Consider the following 22,572-nt stretch of genomic DNA (forward strand, 5'->3'; position numbering starts at 1 on the left):
TTTCTTGCTAGGTACTAGGTTTTTGAATAACCTTTTTAAAAATAAAATTATATGGTGAAAGATCTGATTGTTTGATATAAAGGAGAGTAACACAACTTTGTTTTATTATTTTAAATCTTCAGTGACATCAATTTCTTCAGATGCTGCAATACAAAGCTTCTTTCTTGAAATCCATCCGCTTCTTTCTGTAGAATTCTTTAAGGTATATGCAAACTGAAAAGCATAAACAGAAAGGTTGGTATTAATTAAAACCAAATCTCCCTGTTATATGCCATTCGGTAATGAAAGGAACTGCAAACAAATGTGATAAAAATGCTACAATTTTCCTTCACACTTTATCCAGGCTTAGGACTGGCAGCTGTCAATGCTGGCGTGTTTAAAAATTGTTTTTACAAAAACTAAATTTTAATTTTTAAACTGTTGCATGGAATACACTAATGCTTAGACATGTGCTACAGTCAACACTCTTCTTCAGAGTAGAATGGATGTGCCTCAGTTTTAGGAGTCTCCTCTCTGTAATAAAAAAACTTGATTAATTTTCCATTACAGTGAAAATAACATATGACTTAAAATAACTGTAAAATAAAGTTAAACAGAGCATTTTGGGAAACAAACATGTAGAGATGGACTGCAATGGCTAGAACTTCTACAGTTACGTTGTTACTGAAGGAAATTTGACAACAATCGTGAAATCAAATTCAGCTTATTGAATATTTCGACTCGACGAAATTCAGCTTAGCAAAAATAAGTAACATACGTTAGATATTCAGTTAAACAGGAATAAATATTCACTTCGACTAACCACAGTTTTTGTCTTATCTAAGGTTGACTTAGGTAAGTTTCACGGTACTTGGCTCTAAGTTTGTAACATTGCCATAAATCGTTCTTTTGGATCTGTAACTCAATGCAAAACATAATGCCACACGGATCAGATTTGCAGGTTGGATGTGGCCTACGGGCTGTAGGTTGGGCATCATTGCACTGGGTAATATGAATGGAATGATCACTAAAGGGTGCTATTTCATGTGCAAAGAACTCTAATAAAGTTGAAACAAGGTATTTAAGGGATCAAAAACAAGTTTTCTACACTAAATACAAAAAAAAAAAAAAAAATCTGGTTAGGAATAAAATTCACATATTGTAGTGGCGATTGGAACTAGATAAACCACAATAAACAAAATCAACTTGAATTCAAATAACTCTAAGGGCCTCCTTGGCAGAAGCTGAGTCTTCTAAGCCGGAGGCTATGGGTACGATTCCCACCTTGCCTTGGGTGTTCATTCATTCTCATGTATTGTAAAACTTTCATGTCTGTTGTCCTGAGAATAAAATTCGGAATAACGTTGCGGATTATTAGAGGTACAAAGTTTCACTACAATGAATAGCTAATGGTGTAATGAAATCGAAAGACTCTAAAAACTTCGATTACTGAAAGGTTATACAGGAAAATAATAAATTACTCCGCAATTCATGTTGTAACTCTGAGAAGTATGTGAGCAGAATTATTTTAACCAATATTCAAGGTATTAAAACAGTATTAAAATGAGTAAGGAATAGCAAACAAAAATTTCCATTCATAGGAACAATTTAGTACTACAGTCAAACCTCGTTAATAGGAACTCGACAAAGAAGCCCAAAATATTTCGTGTTAACCGATTTCCACATTTACCAGATTTTGTCGAAGCTGACAAGTTTTTTTTTTTTTGTTTTTGTGACTCAGAAAATATAGTAACCAAAGTACATTTATACTAAAATGTTCGCCCAAGCATTTGTATTGATAGTTCAAGTAAGAAACACAAGTAATTCAAACCAGGCATTGGCTATTTGGGGCATTTCTTTACGACAGTGCATTTTCAAACATCTGATCGAAAGACTGGATTATTGCTGCAGTATTGGCGGGTAAATAAACACAATTTATTGCTTTTCGACCATAAACCTCTACATCGGCAGAACAGTTGTCTTGAATCAAACTTCTTTTTTCACAATGAAATTTTAAATCTACGTTTATCAGCCACTTGGTAAAGATTTCACTGTTCATCCAAGTTTTTTTACTGTAAGCATAGTCTGCAGCTAAAGTTTGTTTTTACTTGAAGCAGCGAGATTTTCACAATTTCCCTACAACAAGGAGAGAAATTTTTTCGCTGGCATTCATGTCGCTTGTGTCCAAGTGCAGATCTTTTAACTTTCGAAAGTAATTTCAAATAAAATGATGAGAATTTAATTTTTTCTTCTTCCTTTTTTTTTCCAAGACCTTAAAATATTCTTTGTCTTATGCGAGAATTCGTCTAAAATCTTTTCGTGTTAAGTGATAGATTTAACACTAATTTGTAGCTTTATCTGATGGGGAGTCGCATTTACTTCATGTGAAGCGAAATTTTGCGATAAGCAAGTTTGTGTTAACGGGGTTTGACTGTACTCACTATCACAAAGTAGTACATAACGTCTCATAGAACTGTTTCCAGGATCACTACTTCAAATACGCCAGGCCGTCTGGGGCCAAGGCTGGCCCTTCATCAATTTGGTTCACAGGGGTCCCTCTCTCAAATAAACTCATAAAATGTATAATGCTTTGATTCCGAGCCAGATCTCTAGTTTGTGACATAACCCTTCTCGGCGCTGCAAATAAGTTTTTCCATATGTAAACATAAGGAATGGCAAAGAGTAAATTTTGGCAAAGCTTTGTGCATTTTTCCAATTTCCATTATCTGTAAGAATTAAAATTTTCAAGGCGTTAGGTATTATCCTGGATGCCGGTCCGCAACACACAGAATATCAATTTCTTTTTTGTTACTTTTTACAGAAAACTGGATTGAAAGGTTTTACAAAGAATGATTCCGAAGCTGGTTTGTTTCAAATTTCTATATCATATGAGACTTTTATCTGTTAAATAATCATGACTTATTGGAACAAATTTCAAGCTGAATTAAAATCTTTCCAAAAAACAGTTCTACTTTAAGGCGGTATCTTACTTCTGGGCAAAATTAATGTGGAAGCAACACCTTTAACAAAGTGTTTAAATATGGCCAGTATAGTTTTGCTTTTAATAAATCACAGTAGTTTAATTTTCCTTTTTAACCCTTTTAGTACAGAACAGTAATGAAGATTAATTTAAGATTCTTGAAAAGTAAACAATAAAAATTTCAACAAGAAACATCTACCACTAAATATTTTGTACTTAATTTCAATTCATTCTCAACGAATTGATCTTTAACCAAAAGAAACTATGAAAAATGCTTTGAAACATTCAATGACCTATTTTATGAATGCTTTACAAATATATTATATATTTACTAAAAAATTAGAACTATGTACTTTTTTTTTTTAGTTAAGCATTTTGAAAGGTAAAATATAAATGAAATAAAAGCATTCAAACTTACCAGATTAGAGATGTCAGATTTTCTGATTTTGTGTTGAATTACATAAAACTTACAATTTACTTACGTTATAGATTTCCTTTAATTTTTTGTATGTACCATTAAACACTTCCAACGCTAATCTATAGGCTTTCATTTTCCGATCACTTCGGCGATTTTTATTTTTCTTCCCCGATTAATTCAATGTAAAAATAGTTGTAAACATGAGCAGATTTATGCAATAAATTTGGTCTCAAGCTCTTTGAAATGTGATGCATCATGCATACATAATCATAAAAACATAAATAATAGTTATGAAAGCATTAAAAACACATCTGACAGATTTTCATAAATTTTTCAGCAACTTAATGTCCTTTTCCGGCGAATTTCCTTTTCATATTTAGCGTTGCGGCGGCCATATTGTTGTAAATAAACGTGTTTAAAGCAGTTAAGAGAGTTTCCGGAAGTCTCTTAATTTTAACACGCTTCCGAGCAAAGTTAAACTATCACATGACCGAACGACGTCATATTTTAAACCAACTTCGCAGTTAAACTAGTATAACTCGGCCAGTGTAAACGGGGTATAACACTGGTGTTGGGATATCCAAGTTAATGTCCACACTTTTCAGTAGTGGCGACCCGATCTGAGGTAACGAGAGGTCATTCTGACCCAGGGCCGACTCTAGTAGTTCTGCCGCCCTAGGCGCTATTGACAAGTGCCGCCCTAGGCGCTATTGGCAAGTGCCGCCCTATGCGATATTGACAAGTACCGCCCCCCACTCAATTGAATAATAATAATACTAATATAAAATAATGATAATCTAATAAAATAAAAATAATAGTAAAGTGCTTAAAATTAAAAGGAGATTCTAGTTACATTCCAAACTGGGTTTTGCACCTGTACACACTTTAAATTATATTTTTATTAACATCAAAATAGTGCTACTTATGTTGCTGAAACATGTATTAATATTTTTAAATGATTTTTAAATCGCGCAACTTGCTGCCTCTAAAAGTAAATTGAATTTCGAGTTTAATTCCGAACAATGTTTTGCATATCCAAGCACTGGTACACACTCTAAATTATTATCATTATTATTATTATTTTTAGCATTGAAGCAATGAATCTTAAGACGTTGAAACAGATATTCATACTTAAAAAAAAAATTCAATTTTGAAATTTGCCGCCCCTAAATCTGCCGCCCTAGGCGGCCGCCTAGGTTGCCTACCCCAAGAGTCGGGCCTGCTCTGACCTCCCAAAAATGTTCTTATTTGGAAAATTCTGCCTAACGGTTCAGAAAATTTGAAACAAAATTGCGACATTGCAATTTATAAACGCCCGAATGCCCCGCTTCATTAGATTTACGTTTCATAATTCGGCAAAATTTGCCGTTCCATTCGGTGGATTGAGAATTTTTCCCCTCCAAAAAAGATTAAGTGTGGTTCGTCCCTACGTTTCAGCATTCGAAAACAAACCCAATACACACAGAAATAGTACCTAACTGCAAAATAACATTTTTGGATAAACTCAAAATAGATACACTAAGGTTTTTATTTTTTTTCCTCTTTAAGGAAAAGCTTTAACATTCTTATAACTATAAGATTGTATTGGAACTTTTTTTCTTGGGCTTGAAAAAAGAAAGTGTTAGATAATCAAACAATTAGTTAAGTTTATGGTTCCAAAAGAAGAAAAAACACATAACAAGGTTCATAAAAGAAAGGGCGACGGAAAATAAAAAAACATAAGATTGGCATGAGCAACAAAATATATTTATTGAATCATTTTTTAGAAATTAAGTGCAACAATTTTAAGTTTTCAAACGAAGGATTCCAACTTCATTCTACAACTGTTTATGTATCTGATTTCGTTGTCGTTTCCCTCCCCCCCCCCCCCAAAAAAAAAGAGTTGCTGAAGGACCACAGCGGGGCTCTCATAATATGAAATTGCAGTAGGAATTTAACTTATCCGAGAATGTCTACGACAAATTGGCTCTCACTGATCTTTAATGTGACGCATAATCACGTGGCATGGTCGCTGACGATTTTCCACATCTCCAAGATCAACCGTCAGAACTTTTAGACCGCAGACTTCAGAATCAAAGACGTCGAGCCCAACGACTACACTGTAAAAACGATTCAGAAACGTTCCTGGAAAACAATAGGCACCTGAAGTGACCAATTTCTACCAGTTACATATCTTGCAAGCACCAGGAACGTTTTCCGCTAAAAGTCAATAATCTTTCTGAAATTATCCTTGAAATTTTCTGAAGAATTGGGAAATCTCCCCCTGTTAAAGCCAGTCATGTCTCGGCATCTCGGGAACCTTCTAGGAAAATTAAGTAGATTAAATGAAATTGATTAGAACCTTCCTGATTTATCAAGAAAACTCCAGAAGCAATAGAGCAACCACGACCAAAACTGCAAGAATTGCAAGCAAAAAGCAAGCATATCCCTTGCCTGCAATTCCTGCCTTGCAAAGGTGAAGCTATTCAGTGACATATTTGCTCTCACTGAGAGAGCTTTGTCAATCTGGACGGGTCGAAATCGAACTCAAGCCGATACACGCTTGCACACCGCCGATACAAGCACACACACGCTCAATGAACACACTTATTCAATCTTTAAACTGGTAGCTAAAAATTATTTTCACAACAGTGAAAAGTCTGTGTTCGTGCAACTTGCAGCAATCCAGGAAACCTTTATGCGAAGATACTTGATTTTATGGGGAAATAGATGAAAACCTTTGAAACCCCGAAACGTTCTACGGAAATAACCAGTAACGTTTCGGAATTTTTTAGTGTAACCCATGAATTCTCAAACTTTTTCGACTTGCTGCACCCTTTGAAAAAATTAGAACTTTCTCACGGCACTCCAGTTCATCTCGATTACATAAAGTAAGTGCCCAAATAAAACCACCCTGAGGTTCATAATGATTGAATTGGCTCCAACTTTTGCATGCTCACCAGATGACTCATAAAAACTAAATAAATTTAATAAATAAATAAATAAAATAAATAAGTGTAAGTGTAAATTATGTTTTTCAGCAGTTTTCATAAATTAGGCAGCAAGAACAATAAATAACTGTTTTCCCTAACCTACTGTGATCCATGTAGGAACGGAACTCACCGTGAAATAAGGTCAGGTAGTTCAGACATCGCTCTTTTGTAATAACTTTTGCTACCTGGTTTCTATAGCCTGGTATTTAGAAACTGCTTGTTGATAACACTTTATCATCAGTTAATAATTCTGAGCACGATGAAGTCATGATCTAGCAATTTTTTTACTATTCTTCATCAATGAGGGAATGACCTTATTAGTGTATATGACCTTATTTTGCACCCTTAAACATATATTGATTATTGATACCATGGACCCTTCGCGGCGCCCCTCGCCATTTCCTACGACACACAGTGGGGCCGAATGGCCAAAAAGTGGAAAAAATTCAATATCTCGAGAACAGGTTAACATAGAAAGCTGGGGCCGGTCTCATTCAAAAAAGAACAAAAAAACACATTAAGTTCACCTGTTTTTATTGACATTTTGAAGTTAATTAAATAACTAATTAGGAAATGAAAGACTATTGGAAATATAATTTTTTTTTTAATTTCCGAAACAGGTTGTACTTATAAAAACAAGTTGCAACAAGTATTTTGAGCATATATTTAAATTAAATATTGCTTAAAATGATTCCTTCAATGAAGCTTAAAGACCCGGAGAGTTTTAAAAATAATAAAGTTTGAGATTCTTAGTCAATAGTTGCTTAAATTGAAAGAATACATACCAATTCAAATTCAAGGAAATTAGATTAATAGTTCCTTAGCTGCCTCACTGATTTCCAGATCCTTTTTCTTTGGTTCGGGTCTCATGTTCGTAATAAAAGGATCCGAAGTCTCTAGTAGCTTGTGGAACACGCCTTCGTTGGTGGATATACGAGACATTTTTCGCGAGTTGGTGATCCTGAATGCCTTGTAATCTTTATTCCTACTTTCTTGTGCCTTTTCCGACAATATTCCGACTGGGAGAATTGACTTCTGCACTATTTCAGCACCGTGTAACAAAATCTTATGTACTGTGGATGGCATGTAGTACCATGAATACTTCTCAATGGCCAGCTCTGCTGTTTCTTTTGAGAATAGTCGGAATTTCTCTGGGTCAATCATTGCATTGCTGTTTATGACTTCCAAAATGGTAGCGATCCGGTGGATTAGAATTTCGTCGACTCCCGTTATTGCACTTGTGACCTTGCAATCATTGAAAAAACGTCTGGCTGTGTTGCCATTATTTGAAGATCCGCAACCCTGCTTAACAAAGTCCACTTTGATGCCGACTTTCTCAAGAAACTCTTGTTGAATACGTTTCTTTTCGTTTTCGTGCATGTCTCTTGTGTCTTTTGTAGTCCTCCATTTTTCGAATTTTTTGTTGTATGCAATGTGAAGGATGTATTCCATGCACTTGATTCTGGCGTGTGATGGAGAGATACCGAATTCAAGAGCATTCACATTAAGAGGTTTCTGTTGGATTTTTGCTAAGTCGTTCATTTCCGAAGGTAAAGCATTGCATATGTAGCAGGCACTTACAGACTTTGTATTTGTGATGGCTTGAGCTACCTTGCCGTCCAACATTGTCATCACCAACGAGTGTCGAATACGGATGACATTAATGCCGATCACAACTTGGGTAATTTCCAACTTCTCTATTTCTTCTTCAACCCTTTTTTTTTTTCATCTCGTGCCAAATCAAGTGTCTCTTTCTGTAAGCTGTATCTCAAGGGCCTGCAATGTCTTGTTGAAGAAGGTCGGCCGTTTTCCCAAATCGATCCATTTTGATCAACATCAATTGGAATTGTGAGCTTCAGAGGAACTATGGACGTCATGAATAAATTCGAGTCACTTATTTCGTTATTGCTGATCGAATATTTTTGGGCAAATTCACTTTGACCTGAGGCACCGTCGAATCCCCATTTCGTTGTCAATATTAATTCATGTTCATTTAATTTTTCTAGTTTTTCTAGGGGTTTTGTTTCCAGAATTCGTTTAGCTGTATGGTCAAGCAAATTCTGCAAAGGGACAGCTGCAGATGTTTCACTAATTAACATATTATCAGGGTAGCATTGCTTCTTTGAGATGAGTAATTTTTTATAACTTGGAAAAACATGGCATCCAAGGTCTTTTAGTGTTTGTCGAATCACCTCGTACTGATATTTTGTCAGATTGGCCTGGAGAAATATTGCTAATTCTTGATCGGCTGACAAAGCTTTGGGTTTATCGTGCTTTTCATGTGTCGCAACTGCGTTAATCAAGCTTTGTTGGTACGATGCTTGAAGTTTACGTATTTGCTTCGTTCGCCAGAATCATCAAAGTCTTTACTTGGTCTCCCAACACATCCTGTAGATTCCTGCTCCGGTATGTTGAAAACGTATTCATTTTCCATCCACTCGCTGAACAATTTTTTGAACCTCTCCCGGTCTCGATTTACTTTATCTTTTTTTTATTGAAATGAGGCAAGAAACTCTTGCTAAGAGCTGTCAGCATTAAAGAAATGTTTCCTTCGTCAAGTTCAGGGTGATTTTGTCGAAGGAATACGTCGAAATTTGTACCACTCCACAAGCACTCACACAAGTCACGGTACTACTTAATTTTGATCGAGCTCATGACTAGACAACGTTAGCAACTAGACTGAACTCAAATAAAAAAGGTTTTGACGTGGGGAAATGTTTTGTCTGAGCCAATTCTATTAACAAAATAGTGCAACAAACAAAGACGTACTCTAACCCTTTCCTTTCTTTTCTGTGTTATGATCGGATAGGCAGATAAAGGCAGGTGATTTGTGTTCTAATGTTTACTTAAGCACCCCTAGTTTGATAAATAACCTTTCCCATCGCGGAGGAAGCCGGAGCTTTTTTTGTTATCATAGCTGTTCTCAATGCTAATTTAAAATTCGTAACTTATAACGTTGTAAAGCACTGTAATATTTTTTTGCACTGTTTGACTGATGAGAGGTTTAATTGACCATCGTAGAACAGGGGAAAATATTGATTATTTTTTTCAAACTCTTTTACATTTTTTTATCACCCATCTAGAGTAGGGTGGAATTTGGTCAAACTTACATAATTCTGACTTTGAGCCTAAATTAATGGGAATACCCTCGATACAGCGGAAAAAATCATGCCATTCCTATATCCTGTATCTTATATAGTGTGAGAATCATACACCAGATAATTGAAATAAGCGCTTTCGAAAATCGAATTTTTTCCACTCTGGCACCACTGTGCGACACCCCAAGGAGCCGCGGCACAGGGACGGATACAGAAATAACTTTTTTTTTTTTTTTTGGGGGGGGGTCCAGGAAATTGAAAAGCAACCCCCATTTCAATTTTTCATAGCGAAGTTTTCATGACTTCATTGTCAAATGTGTTTTTTTTTGAGCAATCACGATTGCTTATTGTTCTTACTTGACTGTTTTTGGCGTTCCTTTGATTTTTCCCACCGCCACCCTCCGCACCATTACCGTCGACGGGCTCCTCACGATGCTGCACCTTTAGCGAAAGCCGTCTCCAGGTTGCATCCATATCCTACACACGCGCATACATACAAAACTACACACACACACGCACACACACCACCACATACACACACATACACCTACACACACATACACAAACACATACACCTACACACATACACAAACACACACGCATACATACAGACACCCACACATACACACACACAAAAATTCACACAACTACCCACACATTCATGCCTGCACACAAACACATATGCCTACACACATATACACATACCCCCCCCCCCACACACAGACACAAAAACACATGCCTACACACACATACACATAACCCGTACACACATACCCCCACACACAAACACACACGCCTATATACACACACTCATGATTGCGAAAAACATAATTTGAATTCAAGATGTCAAAATTCAAATTAATTTTTTTAATTTTTTTTTCTGCCTTTCTTTTTTTCCCAGGATCCATTAAGGCCCATTAATATACTTTTAAAAACAAAAATACTATGCACTTTTCTACTTTGAATGTGGAAGTAAAATATCTTTAGCATTTCAAGCCTATAAAACACTAAACGCTATATAATTTCACCGAAATGCTGTAAAATGATCGGTTTTAATTAGGAACATTTTCATACTGATTATGACACTAGGACAAGTTCATTGAATAAACCCATACCTCATTTGTGTTTTTAAATGAATTTATATTTTAACCATAAAACACTATGTACATTAGAAAATTATAGCTTTATAATATGAGGCATAATGAGAAGCAAAGGGATGCAAGTGGACATTTTGAAGTTTTAAGTAAAACACGTTTAAAGATCAGATCCATCCCTTGGCTTTCATTGAATTTCTTTTTTCTAAATCAAGCTGTATACCGGAACCTACCAGGGCTACTAGTACTATATCTCGCCCCAAGATAGAGGAGAGGTTCACCTACCATTTGTACTGGTTATCTCCAAATTTTTAATTTTGCCACTTGCATCTTTTTGCTTCTTACTGCCTCATATATAGGTTTTGTTGAAGAATTCAGAAGCTACTTCTTTGCGAAGGTATTTCAAAGCAGTTGCTGATTTGTTCTTAAAAATTTAAACATTATTTATACAGTTTCAATTAATATTATGATTTTGATTTACATCATTTTGCATTTTTTATAAACTGAAAAAAAATCTAGTATTTCGCAAATAGCTTCCTGGATTGAAATGACTTTTCTAGGCCCATGTTAAAACATTTTTTAAAAAATATCAACTACTGATTCCATCAAAGAAGAATTAATAGACGGATGGAGGTATTACGTTCCTTACAGTTCGAAACCAGTAAGTTAAAGTGCCGCTCTGTTCTGTGACTCTTTTGCCGCTCTGGTCTCAGAAATTCAATAAAGATTTGTGTCTTTTGTTTTCTTTTTAAAAACATTTCTTCATGTTATATAGGGAAGTCAACTATAAAAAAATCAAAGAGTTAAATTAATTTTTCCTTTTGGGGGGTGCCCGGGCCCCCTGGGCCCCTTCTAAAATCTGCTACTGCCGCAGCACCCAGTTTGAGTACCTTTGGTGTAACCATTACGGCACCCAGCAGAAATTGATAAATAATTCCACTAATAAGCAATAAACAACCATACCGGTATATCTGGGATTTCCAATATGACTTCAGGCACATGACCACTTGATAATTCTCTCGTAATAGCAGCTTGGATTTGATAGACAAGAGTTTCAGTGAAACATTCGCCATGTCTCATCTTCAAAAATAGAACCGCTCTTTCTTTATTGTTCTTGTCATATTGAGCCACGCAAAGACTGTCCCGCACCTCTGGAAATGTATCCACTGCAAAATATATTGAGAAGGTGTTTTAAATTACGTGGAACAATATTGAGTACTTCTCAGAAGATAACGTGTTTAAATGACAATGCTCGTCCTGAGCTCGAAGCGTTACTTTTATGAATTTCACTTGAATTATAATCCTCATATAAATAATAGCCGATAATCGAGTAACCCGCGTGCTTATACAATGAAACTCGCGCCACGGCATGATAATTTGATAATATGTTTTGGTAATGTTTAACATGTAGGGAAAGGCTTTATTGTGTCAAGACTAAACTCGATCCGGCAACTTAACAGTTTTACTGGTGAGAGGGTCATTTCATGGGAATGAAGAAACGAAAAAGTGGTCACCAATGAACGCTAACTACTGGAGTTAAGGGTTCATCCACTGGAGTTAGGGTTACAATTTCAACTGTCAAAATATCACCAAACAGGCAATGACTTCGTTCAAATGTAGAAGCAATTTTCACACGTCATACCTTGACGCGCGACTTTCTAGGGAGTAAATATTGAATCCTTTTTTTAAGAAATAGCACAAGTCGGCCGTTTACCAGAACATAATCTATAACGGCAGTAGCACTGTGTTTTAAAAACGCACGTAATTATGTCATTCGATTCATTTATTGTTACAAACGTAGGAGAGCAATTTTATTTAAACGTGAGAATGTTAAAAAGAACCTGAAAAACATGTTTTTATATTTGGTCGTAAATCTCTCTTTCTCTCCAATTGGACTAACATTAATATTTTAGAGAGATAAAATTAGATATAATTAGAGAGAGAGAGGTTTTAGTTGTGCGTTAAGATTTTTCTTAACGGTCTGTCTTTTCACAATTTTTGTACCAATTCGACGGTAATTTCAATGGAGACTGAAATCATGCCATAAATCTACAACTACCTGGCAATATATTGTCAAGCTTTTGTTCGGGTGACGAAAATGAAATATCAAACTTAGTTTGGCGATATTGTCGATATTTCGAGAAATTCCCGTTGAGGAGCTGGGTTCTAATGAGCTTCCGTGCAAATAAAGGCTAGGGAAAAAGCTCAAAATAGTCTACAAGATAAAGCGACGTAATATAATCGTAAAACATAAATCATCAGCATCGAGAATGCATAAAAATAAGATGCGAACTTAAAAATCTCAAGGGCATACTAATTGTGGGTTATATCCCAGAAAATACGGTACAAATATTCGTTCGATAAAAATCAAGTTTTTTTTTTTTCTTGTTTTTCTTTTTAATAGCCTCAACTAAGAAATAGTCTGCAGGTTTTCTCAAGAACTCTCGTGTACATTCCTGAGTCACGCTTGTGTCCGTTACCCGTGTAAAAAGTTAATTTTAACCGAGCTTTGGTAGTCGGTTGCGGCAAATTTTCTGTGTGTAACTGTTGTTGTTCATGTATTTATCAGTAGTATAAGTATACTAAAACATACACCTTGCAGTTTACAGTGTCGGTTGCAGAAAAAATACCAAAATATCTTTGATTGCCATGGCACTCAGATATGGGCGCCCATATGCAAAATTTAAAAAAAAAAAGGGGGGGGGGAGCCTCAAACATTTTCCCCATAGTTTAGCAAAATATTTTCAAGTTTGAAAATCGATTTCAGTACAGATTAGAGTTATAAAAATTTGACAATTTTAACAACTTATTCATTAATGGCTGGAGAAGAAACGTTTTTACATTTTGCAAAGAACAAAGTACTAAAAGCAAGAAAGTTCTAATTTCTAAAGGGAGTGGGTGCTTGAGCCCCCACTAGCCCCACCCCCTCCATATGGGCGCCCATGCACTCAGATCTATGTATTTAAAAACATAAACATGTTTAGAGAAAATCCTTCAAACGCAAGAAAAATAAATAAATAAGAAACAAAAAGTTACCAATGTTATAAATTTCCGAGCTTCCAAATCTAACGCCACCTTGATTTAGAGTGTCATCGCTATAACAGAAAAAATAGAACCTCAAAATTTAATGTCTAAAAGTTTTAGAAATGTTTCCCTAGATTAGTTATATCAATTATTAAAGCCTTTATAATACACCAATGAAACCAGATTTAAAAAAAAAAAATTCATTTAATTGCCAAATTTGTCGCCAATTTGGCGACCAAAAGGCTGGCGCTATATCGCCAAGTGTCCGCCAAATTATAACCACCACTTGAATTTACATGGAAATTAACAATAATTTCCCCCCAAAAGGGGCAAAAGACCCCCTTTGGAGCATACGAAAGCAACTAAAAAAAAAGGTGCACAACTAGACCCCCACTAGGAGTCTACGTACCATATTCCAACTTTCTAGGACATTCCGTTCTTGAGTTATGCGACACACATACGCACGTACATACAGACGTCACGAGAAAACTCGTTGTAAATAACTCGGGATCGTCAAAATGGATATTTCAGGTGTCTGTACTTTCCTGGGCACATATCCACGTGTGGTCGGGTTGAAAAAAAACCTCAACATTCATTTGGAGGTGAGCAAAATGGAAATTAAGGGCGATTTTTGGGGTGAAATTTTTTTCGCGAATACAATACTTCCTTTTTTGTAAAAGGAAGTAAAAAGAATGTTGGGGGAAAATCTTAATTTCTTTTAAAAAGAAATATTGGCATTTAAAATTTTCAACAGCTTCAGATTATTGGCGGTGAATTGTGTGCCTCCTCACCCCTCCTCGCACAATCCTCTTTCTTTCCTATCTCCCCCCTCCCTTTTTTCATTTTTACTTCCTTTTACAAAAAAGGAAGTATTGTATTCGCGAAAAAATTTTCACTCAAAAATCGCCCTTAATTTCCATTTTGCTCACCCCCAAATGAATGTTGAGTTTTTTTTTCGATTCGACCACATGCGGAAAAGTGCCTAAGAATGTATAGACACGCGAAATATCCATTTTGACCATCACCGAGGTAATTACAACGACTTTTCTCGTGACGTCTGTATGTATGTGCGTATGTGTGTATGTGCGTATGTGCTGCGTATGTGCGTATGTATCTCGCATAACTCAAAAATGGTATGTCCTAGAAAGTTGAAATTTGGTACATAGACTCGTAGTGGGGTCTAGTTGTGCACCTCCCCTTTTGGTTGCTTTCGGATGTTCCTAAGGGGGTCTTTTGCACCTTTTTGGGGGGAAATCATTGTTAATTTCGATGTAAACTCAAGTGGCGTTATAATTTGTCGGACACTTGGCGATATATCGCCAGTCTTTTGGTCGCCAAGTTTTGTCGCCAACTTGGCGACAAATTTGGCGGAGTTTTTTTTTTTTTTTTTTGGTTTCAATTTGGCCATTGTTGGTGATATTTAGAGAATAAATATTGAATCACATTAAAATAGCGAATAATGGGGAAATGACATTAAATTGGAGTAAAAGGAAGTCATGTGATTCACACATCAGCTCGTTTCTATTTCGTTTTCATTTTTTTCTATTAGTCCTCAAAATTTTTCTTCTCCAAAGCCCTTTCTCCAGCCAAAGTTATTACAGAGTACCTCAAATTTCGTTTCTTGGGCTTCACTTTCGCAAAATTTCCAAGGAAGATCTTCTAAGCACCTAAATGCATCGAAAATCATTTAAAATTGCGTTTTTGGAACTTCAGTTTTGAAAAACTGCAGTGTCCCTAACGTTACCAAGTATGGTCTTACACTCATGTGTTTAAGAAGTAGTACATACCCTTTAAAAAAGGATTAAAATTAAGAAAAAACTCACAGATAAAAATCCGTAGTATTTTTGGAACCTCATTAACTTAAACAAAATCTTCCCCTTGAAAAAAAGGTTAAAAAAAAAAAAATTTCTATGCGAATTACTTTTTTCATTTGTTTTTAGGGTGGATTATGACACAAAATGCAATAATGAAGGTAATTAATAAATCTTTAACAAAAAATCCTTCTAATAACAAATTAAATACCTCCGTCCACAAATAATGTATCCCTTGGTAACTGGGTTAATAATTGCCAAATCTCAAAAAAGTATGCCATTGCAAACTTTCCTGCAAAAAAATAAATATGCATTCATAGTCCGCTGATTAATTTAAAAAAATAAAATCGGAAACAGCGAAGGAAACTATGTATCAAATTCAGAAAAAAACGGAAATCTAATAATTTAACGAAAGAAAGAGCCAATAGGAAGCACATAACCTGGATATTTTTTGAAATAGGTTTCCTTGTAGCGGGATTTATCTTTGTCCCCCCAAAGAAACAAGGGCAAGGACGGTGTTGGTTTTGCTACCACCATTTCGCCAACTCTGCCAATCACCGGCTTTCCTTCAGTTAAAAAAGAAAATAGATATAATAAATATATGAACTCATATCTATGTATTACATCAAATGGAAATTTATTATAACTTAAGTAAATAGAAATTTCTCATCAATAGTAGAACAAATACATTTAAATGCAAATGTGATTTTTAAATGTGAGCAAAAAACTTGATTGAAGAAAACCAGTGTAGTGAAAGCAACTATTTGATAACAAAGGCCTTAAAACAAATTTACAAAGGAAACTATATTCACGTATTTTGGATTTAGGAAGAACTCTTTCGTTAGTACGCGGAATGCACGACAAAAAAAAAAAATGTTTTTGACATCTTGAATATAAATTATGCTTTTCGCAATCACGAGCGTGTGTGTGTATGTAGGCGTGTGTGTGTATGTAGGCGTGTGCGTGTGTGTAAACGTGTGTGTGTATGGTGGTATGCGCGCGTGTATGTAGACGTGTGAGTGTGTATGTAGGCAGTGGTGTGTGTGTGTGTACGCAAGCGAGTGTGTATGGGCTGGCTTGTGTGTGTGTGTATGTGTGTATGTAGAATATGGAAGCTACCACTCAATAGGAGCGGATTCCAGTGGACGGTGCTCGCTGCCGTAGCTGTGTCCTGGAGCCGGTCAGCGGCGGACAGTGCTGCAGTGGGAGGCGGGGGCGAAAATAAAACCAAAGTCAACGTCAAACCTCATCGTAAAATAAAGACAAAAATCTCAGAGTCACGATTGTTCAGTAAAAATAGGGGTCGGACCCAAACATCCAACCCCATTCTAAGATTTCAAGCTAAACGGCTTAAGAGAAGAAAGTCAATAGCTGTAGTTAAAATACAACCATGAAAAGAAAGTTAGCCATAAAAAGTCAAATATAGTCTAAAAATCATTTACCTGAGTCATCTACTACTTGGATATCTATTCCTAATGATGGACAAGTTAGTTCACCTCTGTATATCTTTAACGTATGGTCATAAACCATGCAAGATCCTACCATTTCCGTAGATCCTAGGTTTAAGAAATAATAAGAAAAAGAATATATTATTTAACAAAAAAATAATTTAAAAAGATATCAGTTCGCTGGTTCACTATATAGAGAAAAATTATTTAAAAAAAAAAAAATCAACTTTTCTGTATCATAGGAAATACGTTAAATAATATTAGACAGAAGAACATAAACAAACTATACAAAAATAGCACTTTTGGGCACACAAGCCCCAATGTATTTTGTAACAATCCATTTTCAAAAAAAAAAAAAAAAATACAGATTCATGTTACAAGAGTGAGAGGTGCAAATCCTTGTATATGTCAAGTACAGGTATAAGACAAAATAATAGGAACACCTGTGAAAAAAATGAAAATATCTTATTAATAAAGGGTTTGATCACCTTTTGCCTGAATGCCAGCTAAGTATTCGACGTAGACCTGGCAAGTAAAGGTTTTGGATATAGTTCAGTAGAATTCGCACCCATTCCTCGTACAAGACTGCCTCGAACTTAGATAGAGTGCATGGATGAGAAAAATCGCGCACAAATTTTGTTCTCTAAAAAAACCCCCCAAAGGCTCGATTATGTTCAAATCAGGGGACTGGGGACACCACGTTAGATGTTCTGCTTCTTAGGGTTTCCAATCCCAATTCCGAATCTCGCGGGATCCCGCACGATATTTAGCGGGATTGAGAGCCAAATCCCGCAATTTTTTTTTTTTTTTTTTTTTATGTAAACGTTTTCCAACTTCAGTCGATCATAAAACAAATATTTTTACGAGCATCACCTGAAATTTGAATCACCTCGTATAACTTACTGTGATATATAATGAAAGTGGATTTACCATTTAAGAACGTAATAAAAATCGAGTGCATTTTTTGAGATTGATTTGGTATTCTCAGTCGAGGTCTCAGTTTTCAAAAGTTTAGCAATTGAGAAACAGAGTAAAATTTATGAACATTTTCAAAAACCATTACAAAAATTTAAAATCCAGAAATTACGCTTTATAGAAATAGAAAAATTGTGTTACAGATAGCAAAACCCTCTGGAATAGCCAGAATGCAATATTGGAGCACTTCCGTAAGTTTAAGGACTACACTCAAAAAACCCTAAACACATTAAAAGCTCACAATATTTTTCTTCAAAGAAGAAAGCAATTGGCATTGTTTGTATATCTTCGGCGCGACTCTAAAAGAGGCGACAGAAACTTGGATGAAACACAGTATGGCTCACATGAAAATGCAGTAAATTAAACTGCTCAAGTGTTTGAATGTCTCTTAAAAGTGAGAGGTGAAATCAACGAAGTTACCCAAAAACTTTCACCCAAGACTGCTACTCTGTAAAAGTTTGAAAAGTGAAATGCTCGTAAAACGTGAATGCTGGTATAACCAACCAGTATTCTTCCTTTTTTGTAATGAATCAAATACCGATACAATGACCAACATTAATGAATCGACAAGGGTATTAAATACAAGTTAAATTGGATAAAGCAAAACACATATTCCAATTGACAACGGTTTTGATCGAAATTTGCCGTTCTTGAGCGAAAACCCAGCGTAAGAAAAGAATAATCTAATTCAAAAGGTGATGAAGTTAATGGGGATATTTTGCTAAATTTCCACAATAATTTAATTTTAGTAAAACCAACTGCTGTAGAAAACACCACGTGTTTTCATCAAGCGCATCATTTTTTGAGCGAAAATTCTATCTCATTCTATGCGAGCATTGTTTAGACGCATTGGACATTTTTAGGGCACTCTTTCGTGTACTAAATGATAACGCTAATTGGGAATTGAATTTATAGTGCGAAACAATTGATGTACGGGATTCGAGAAAATTATTGATTCAAGTAAGAAAAGCAGTCCTTCCTAAAAAGCAAACGTTTCTTTTGACATTAAAATTTAATTAATCAAATTAATCCCGCGGGATTGACTCTTTACGATCCCGAAATCCCGCGGTACTGAATTCGGCGCGGGATTGGGAACCCTCATGCTCATGTAACCATGTTTGAACACAGTGGTTCTTATGTATAGGGACGTTCTCATCTTGAGACACCAGACGTCCTCCCGGAAAAAAGCATAGAAGGAAGATGATCAGTGAGAATGATTTGATAATTTTCACCTGTGAATCTTCTCCTCGGGGCAACAAGAGGCCCAACCACCATTCTTTCCACGGGAAGAAATGTTTGCGTTACTTTCATGGGGCTGTTAATTATTGACCTATATTTCAGTTTTCTATAACCGCCTGTTTTGTCATTACACATAAATTATATAAACACACATTAGAGTCATATTATATCATACTATGCCCCCTTTCTTTAGAACAGCATCTTCCACATATTCTTAAGAAGTGTTTTGTCTCATTTCATCAAAAATCGAATTTTCCGATTATTTGTCTGTTTTTCAATTGTGAAAGAACTATTGAATCTACAGACTTTGTTTTTGGCTTAAATGGAAACCAATTAAATGTACTGTAACAGTATGCCCAGTTTTATTTTTCAATTAGAGTCGGAATTCATGTCCATATTTGGCGTGGAATGTGATCGAAGCATATTTTTCTATTTTTTGCCAAAAATGGCCAATTTTTGAAAGTACGATATTTTCTATACCATTGGTCGTACAGAACGTTACTTGAGCTTAAATTCTTCAAAATTTAATGTGCTTTAAAATGGGTATTCACATTTGATATCAAAAGTTGGATAGTTTAGGAGTTATAAAGGAAAAACTAAAAAAAGTCCGAAAATCTCGCAGTTTTTCGCGAATTACGCAGCGAGCACAGGTTTTTGAAAACTGCAAACTTAGGTTTACACTACCCTAACTGACCCAAACAACGTAATTAAAAAATCAGAACTGCATTGCTCTTTGCGATTTTAATGTCTAACATGACTAGACTATCTCCATGCTTCACGGTAGGAACCAAGCTGTCAATATGATATGCTTCTGCTTGTGTTTGTCAGACGAGCACACGTCCGGTATTCTGAAATAATATAAATGATGACTCTTCAGACCCTATGGCTTATTCCCTTGTAGTTATGTCCAGTTTAGGTAGTCTCTGTATCACTGTAGTCCCTTCAAAGCTTTCTGCGTCGAAACGAACGATTCTGAAATAACTACTCCGACATGAATGTGAGCAACATGCAGCTCCCGTTGAACAATTTTCATTGATACGGGGATCTGAAGGTTTGCATTCATTTCGAACGTTATCTGTGGCAGTGTAGTCTGACGTTTTCGGGGGACAATCTTCTTCAACACTCGTTTATCACGATACTTCAACTTCGACTTTCGTCCACAGTTATTCTTCGTAGAAAACACCTTCCCCAGATTTATATAGACTGTCATAACCCTTGATAAAGTGGTCTTTGAAACAGCCGTAAGACTAGCTGTTCTGGACATTGACGCTCCACCGAGACGAGTTCCAATTGATTTTGGCCTTTTTAAATATAGAATTTTTCCATGCAACCATCACACTGCCAAATTCATGGTCAAAATCTTCCCTGCCACCGCAACTTGGTAGAAAACTGTTAAAACACGTTTCGGTCGTTTTTTTTTTTTTTTTTGGAGGTCAAAAAAAAAAAAAAAAAAAAAAAAAAAAATCAATTTTAACTGGGTGTTCCTATTATTTTGTCCTATACCTGTATATATCCAAAGGGCAAATCCTTGCAAAAGGATTTGTACTACGGGTATTCGCAACTCCAGAGCTCGAATACGCTACCTTGCGGATATTTACAAAACTGCCGAAAAAACTAAAGCATTGCGTTTCACGTGTTCGTTTTGGGCAAAACAAACAGTTTGTTATGCGTATTTTTTTTATTTGCGTAATGCATCATTTGGAATCGTCATCCGCAACAGCGTAACATCAAAAATATCTGATATAAACTGTAAGTACACATTTTATTTATCTTGTTCTGAGTGAATCTGAATAAATACCAGTTTTTCAATTCGATGAAAAAAAGCGGACTTGACAAGATTGACTGAACACTAGGGCCATGCTGAAAAATTACTCTTTTCCTTAACATAATTCCACATAAATGATTTAAATAACCTTTGTTACTACAACATCCAACTGAAATGGACAGTATGCAAATAAATTTTCTTGAAAATATTTATCGCAGAACAGATTGAAAAATCCAGAAAGAACGTTAAGATTTTGAACAATAAAAATAAAAGTTTGCAATTTTTATCGCTAAAATATCGCGCCAACTTTACTTTATTGCTCTGCAAAAGCTGTCATTATCGGTGGAAGAGTTTCGCCAAAAATCTGTTTATAGGGTTATGGTTCTAAAATTGTGTGAAAGAATAATGTATGATGAGAAGATTTCGCATATCAGTTAAATCATTTCCATGACGAATGAATTAAATGCATGATGATTTCTTTTGATATCCAATCATATAGTCATAGAAATAAATTATCTAGTGTTAAATGTTACTCTTGACAGTCTGTCACGTACTATGTGCACTATGTGACAAAAATGTCAACAAATGCCGGAAATGTCACAAAAATGTCAACAAATGCCGGAAATGTCACGAAATTGGACATAATATGTACTAATGTATAGAAAAAACGGTACAAAATGAAAATGCTGTTCGAAGCGAACCAAAAATGTATGAATTCCGAATTCAACATCGTGACAATGGCTGCTTCAGAACAACTTACTGTGTGTTCTGCATTAATTTTTTACTTTCGTAATACTTTTTGATTTCTAATCTCTTTCTACATGGGTCAGAATAACCAAAAGACTTTGAAAAATCTTTTCAAATGAATAAAAAATAAAAAATCATACATGCGAACAAACATTTCTGTCATTTACCTAGGTTTAGAAGCAATTTATACGTTACAGCGTGCGTTTGTTTTAGTTTTTTCATCCGCCATTAGACAGTGACTGCAGCGCCCCCTATAGCTTGTTGGAGTTGCGAATATATGTGTACCCTTTTTTCCAATGCGAAATAGTTGTGAGCTTTCGGACGCTGAGCTGCAGTCACAACAAAGGCAAAAATACGACTATCGCACGGATGGTTAGAACTGTTTCGGAAAAAAAAATATGATGTAGATATCACACTACTTCCTTTTACGCCTAAAAAATAATAATCATTGTTTTTCAACGACTTAAGGAAAAGTGCACGACTACTTATGTATTGTACACGTGTTAGAAATTGCACCATGCACAACACCTTAGACACTTTTCAACACATATGAAATTGGAGAATTGTATTTTCAAACTTCAACAAATTTGGTATTCTTGTTAGCATCCGCGACCTGAACTAAATGGAATATGTAAGCGGAACTGAAATACAAAGTGCATTATAATAGTTCCTTATCTTGAGCAGAAAAAACATTTAAAATTCTTACTCCCTTAGTGAGTTGCCAACCGATTCCAAAAAGATCGTTTTTCAGATATCGGCCATGTTAGTGATATCGAAAGTTTATAAAACGTTGCTTCTGCTTCTGCTGGAACCTTGCTAAATATCGCCAACACCACCTAACTGACACTGGTTTGGAAGTTTGGAATCTTACTTTTCGCCATCGTCGCGATATATCGCCAAGCAGTAATCAGTAGATTACTTCAGCATGCATTAAAATTAACTTCGATTTGCCACAAGAAGCGTGTAATGACTCCTTTTGGAACATCGGAATGCAGATAAAAGTCTTCTTGTAGTCTGAAACA

At 35.6% G+C, this 22,572-nt stretch overlaps 1 protein-coding gene across 1 annotated transcript in view; it reads right to left on the minus strand.

Moving 5' to 3' along the window:
- Nucleotides 1-22,572, minus strand: part of LOC129217223 (acetoacetyl-CoA synthetase-like) — a 79,238-nt gene that overhangs the window by 5,070 nt on the left and 51,596 nt on the right. The window contains 6 exon segments of the mRNA XM_054851499.1: nucleotides 11,505-11,707; nucleotides 13,578-13,636; nucleotides 15,588-15,640; nucleotides 15,643-15,668; nucleotides 15,817-15,942; nucleotides 16,819-16,932. Coding sequence (XP_054707474.1) covers nucleotides 11,505-11,707; nucleotides 13,578-13,636; nucleotides 15,588-15,640; nucleotides 15,643-15,668; nucleotides 15,817-15,942; nucleotides 16,819-16,932 — 581 coding nt within the window.

The sequence above is a fragment of the Uloborus diversus genome, chromosome 2 (genome assembly GCF_026930045.1).
Source record: "Uloborus diversus isolate 005 chromosome 2, Udiv.v.3.1, whole genome shotgun sequence".
NCBI lineage: Eukaryota > Metazoa > Arthropoda > Arachnida > Araneae > Uloboridae > Uloborus > Uloborus diversus.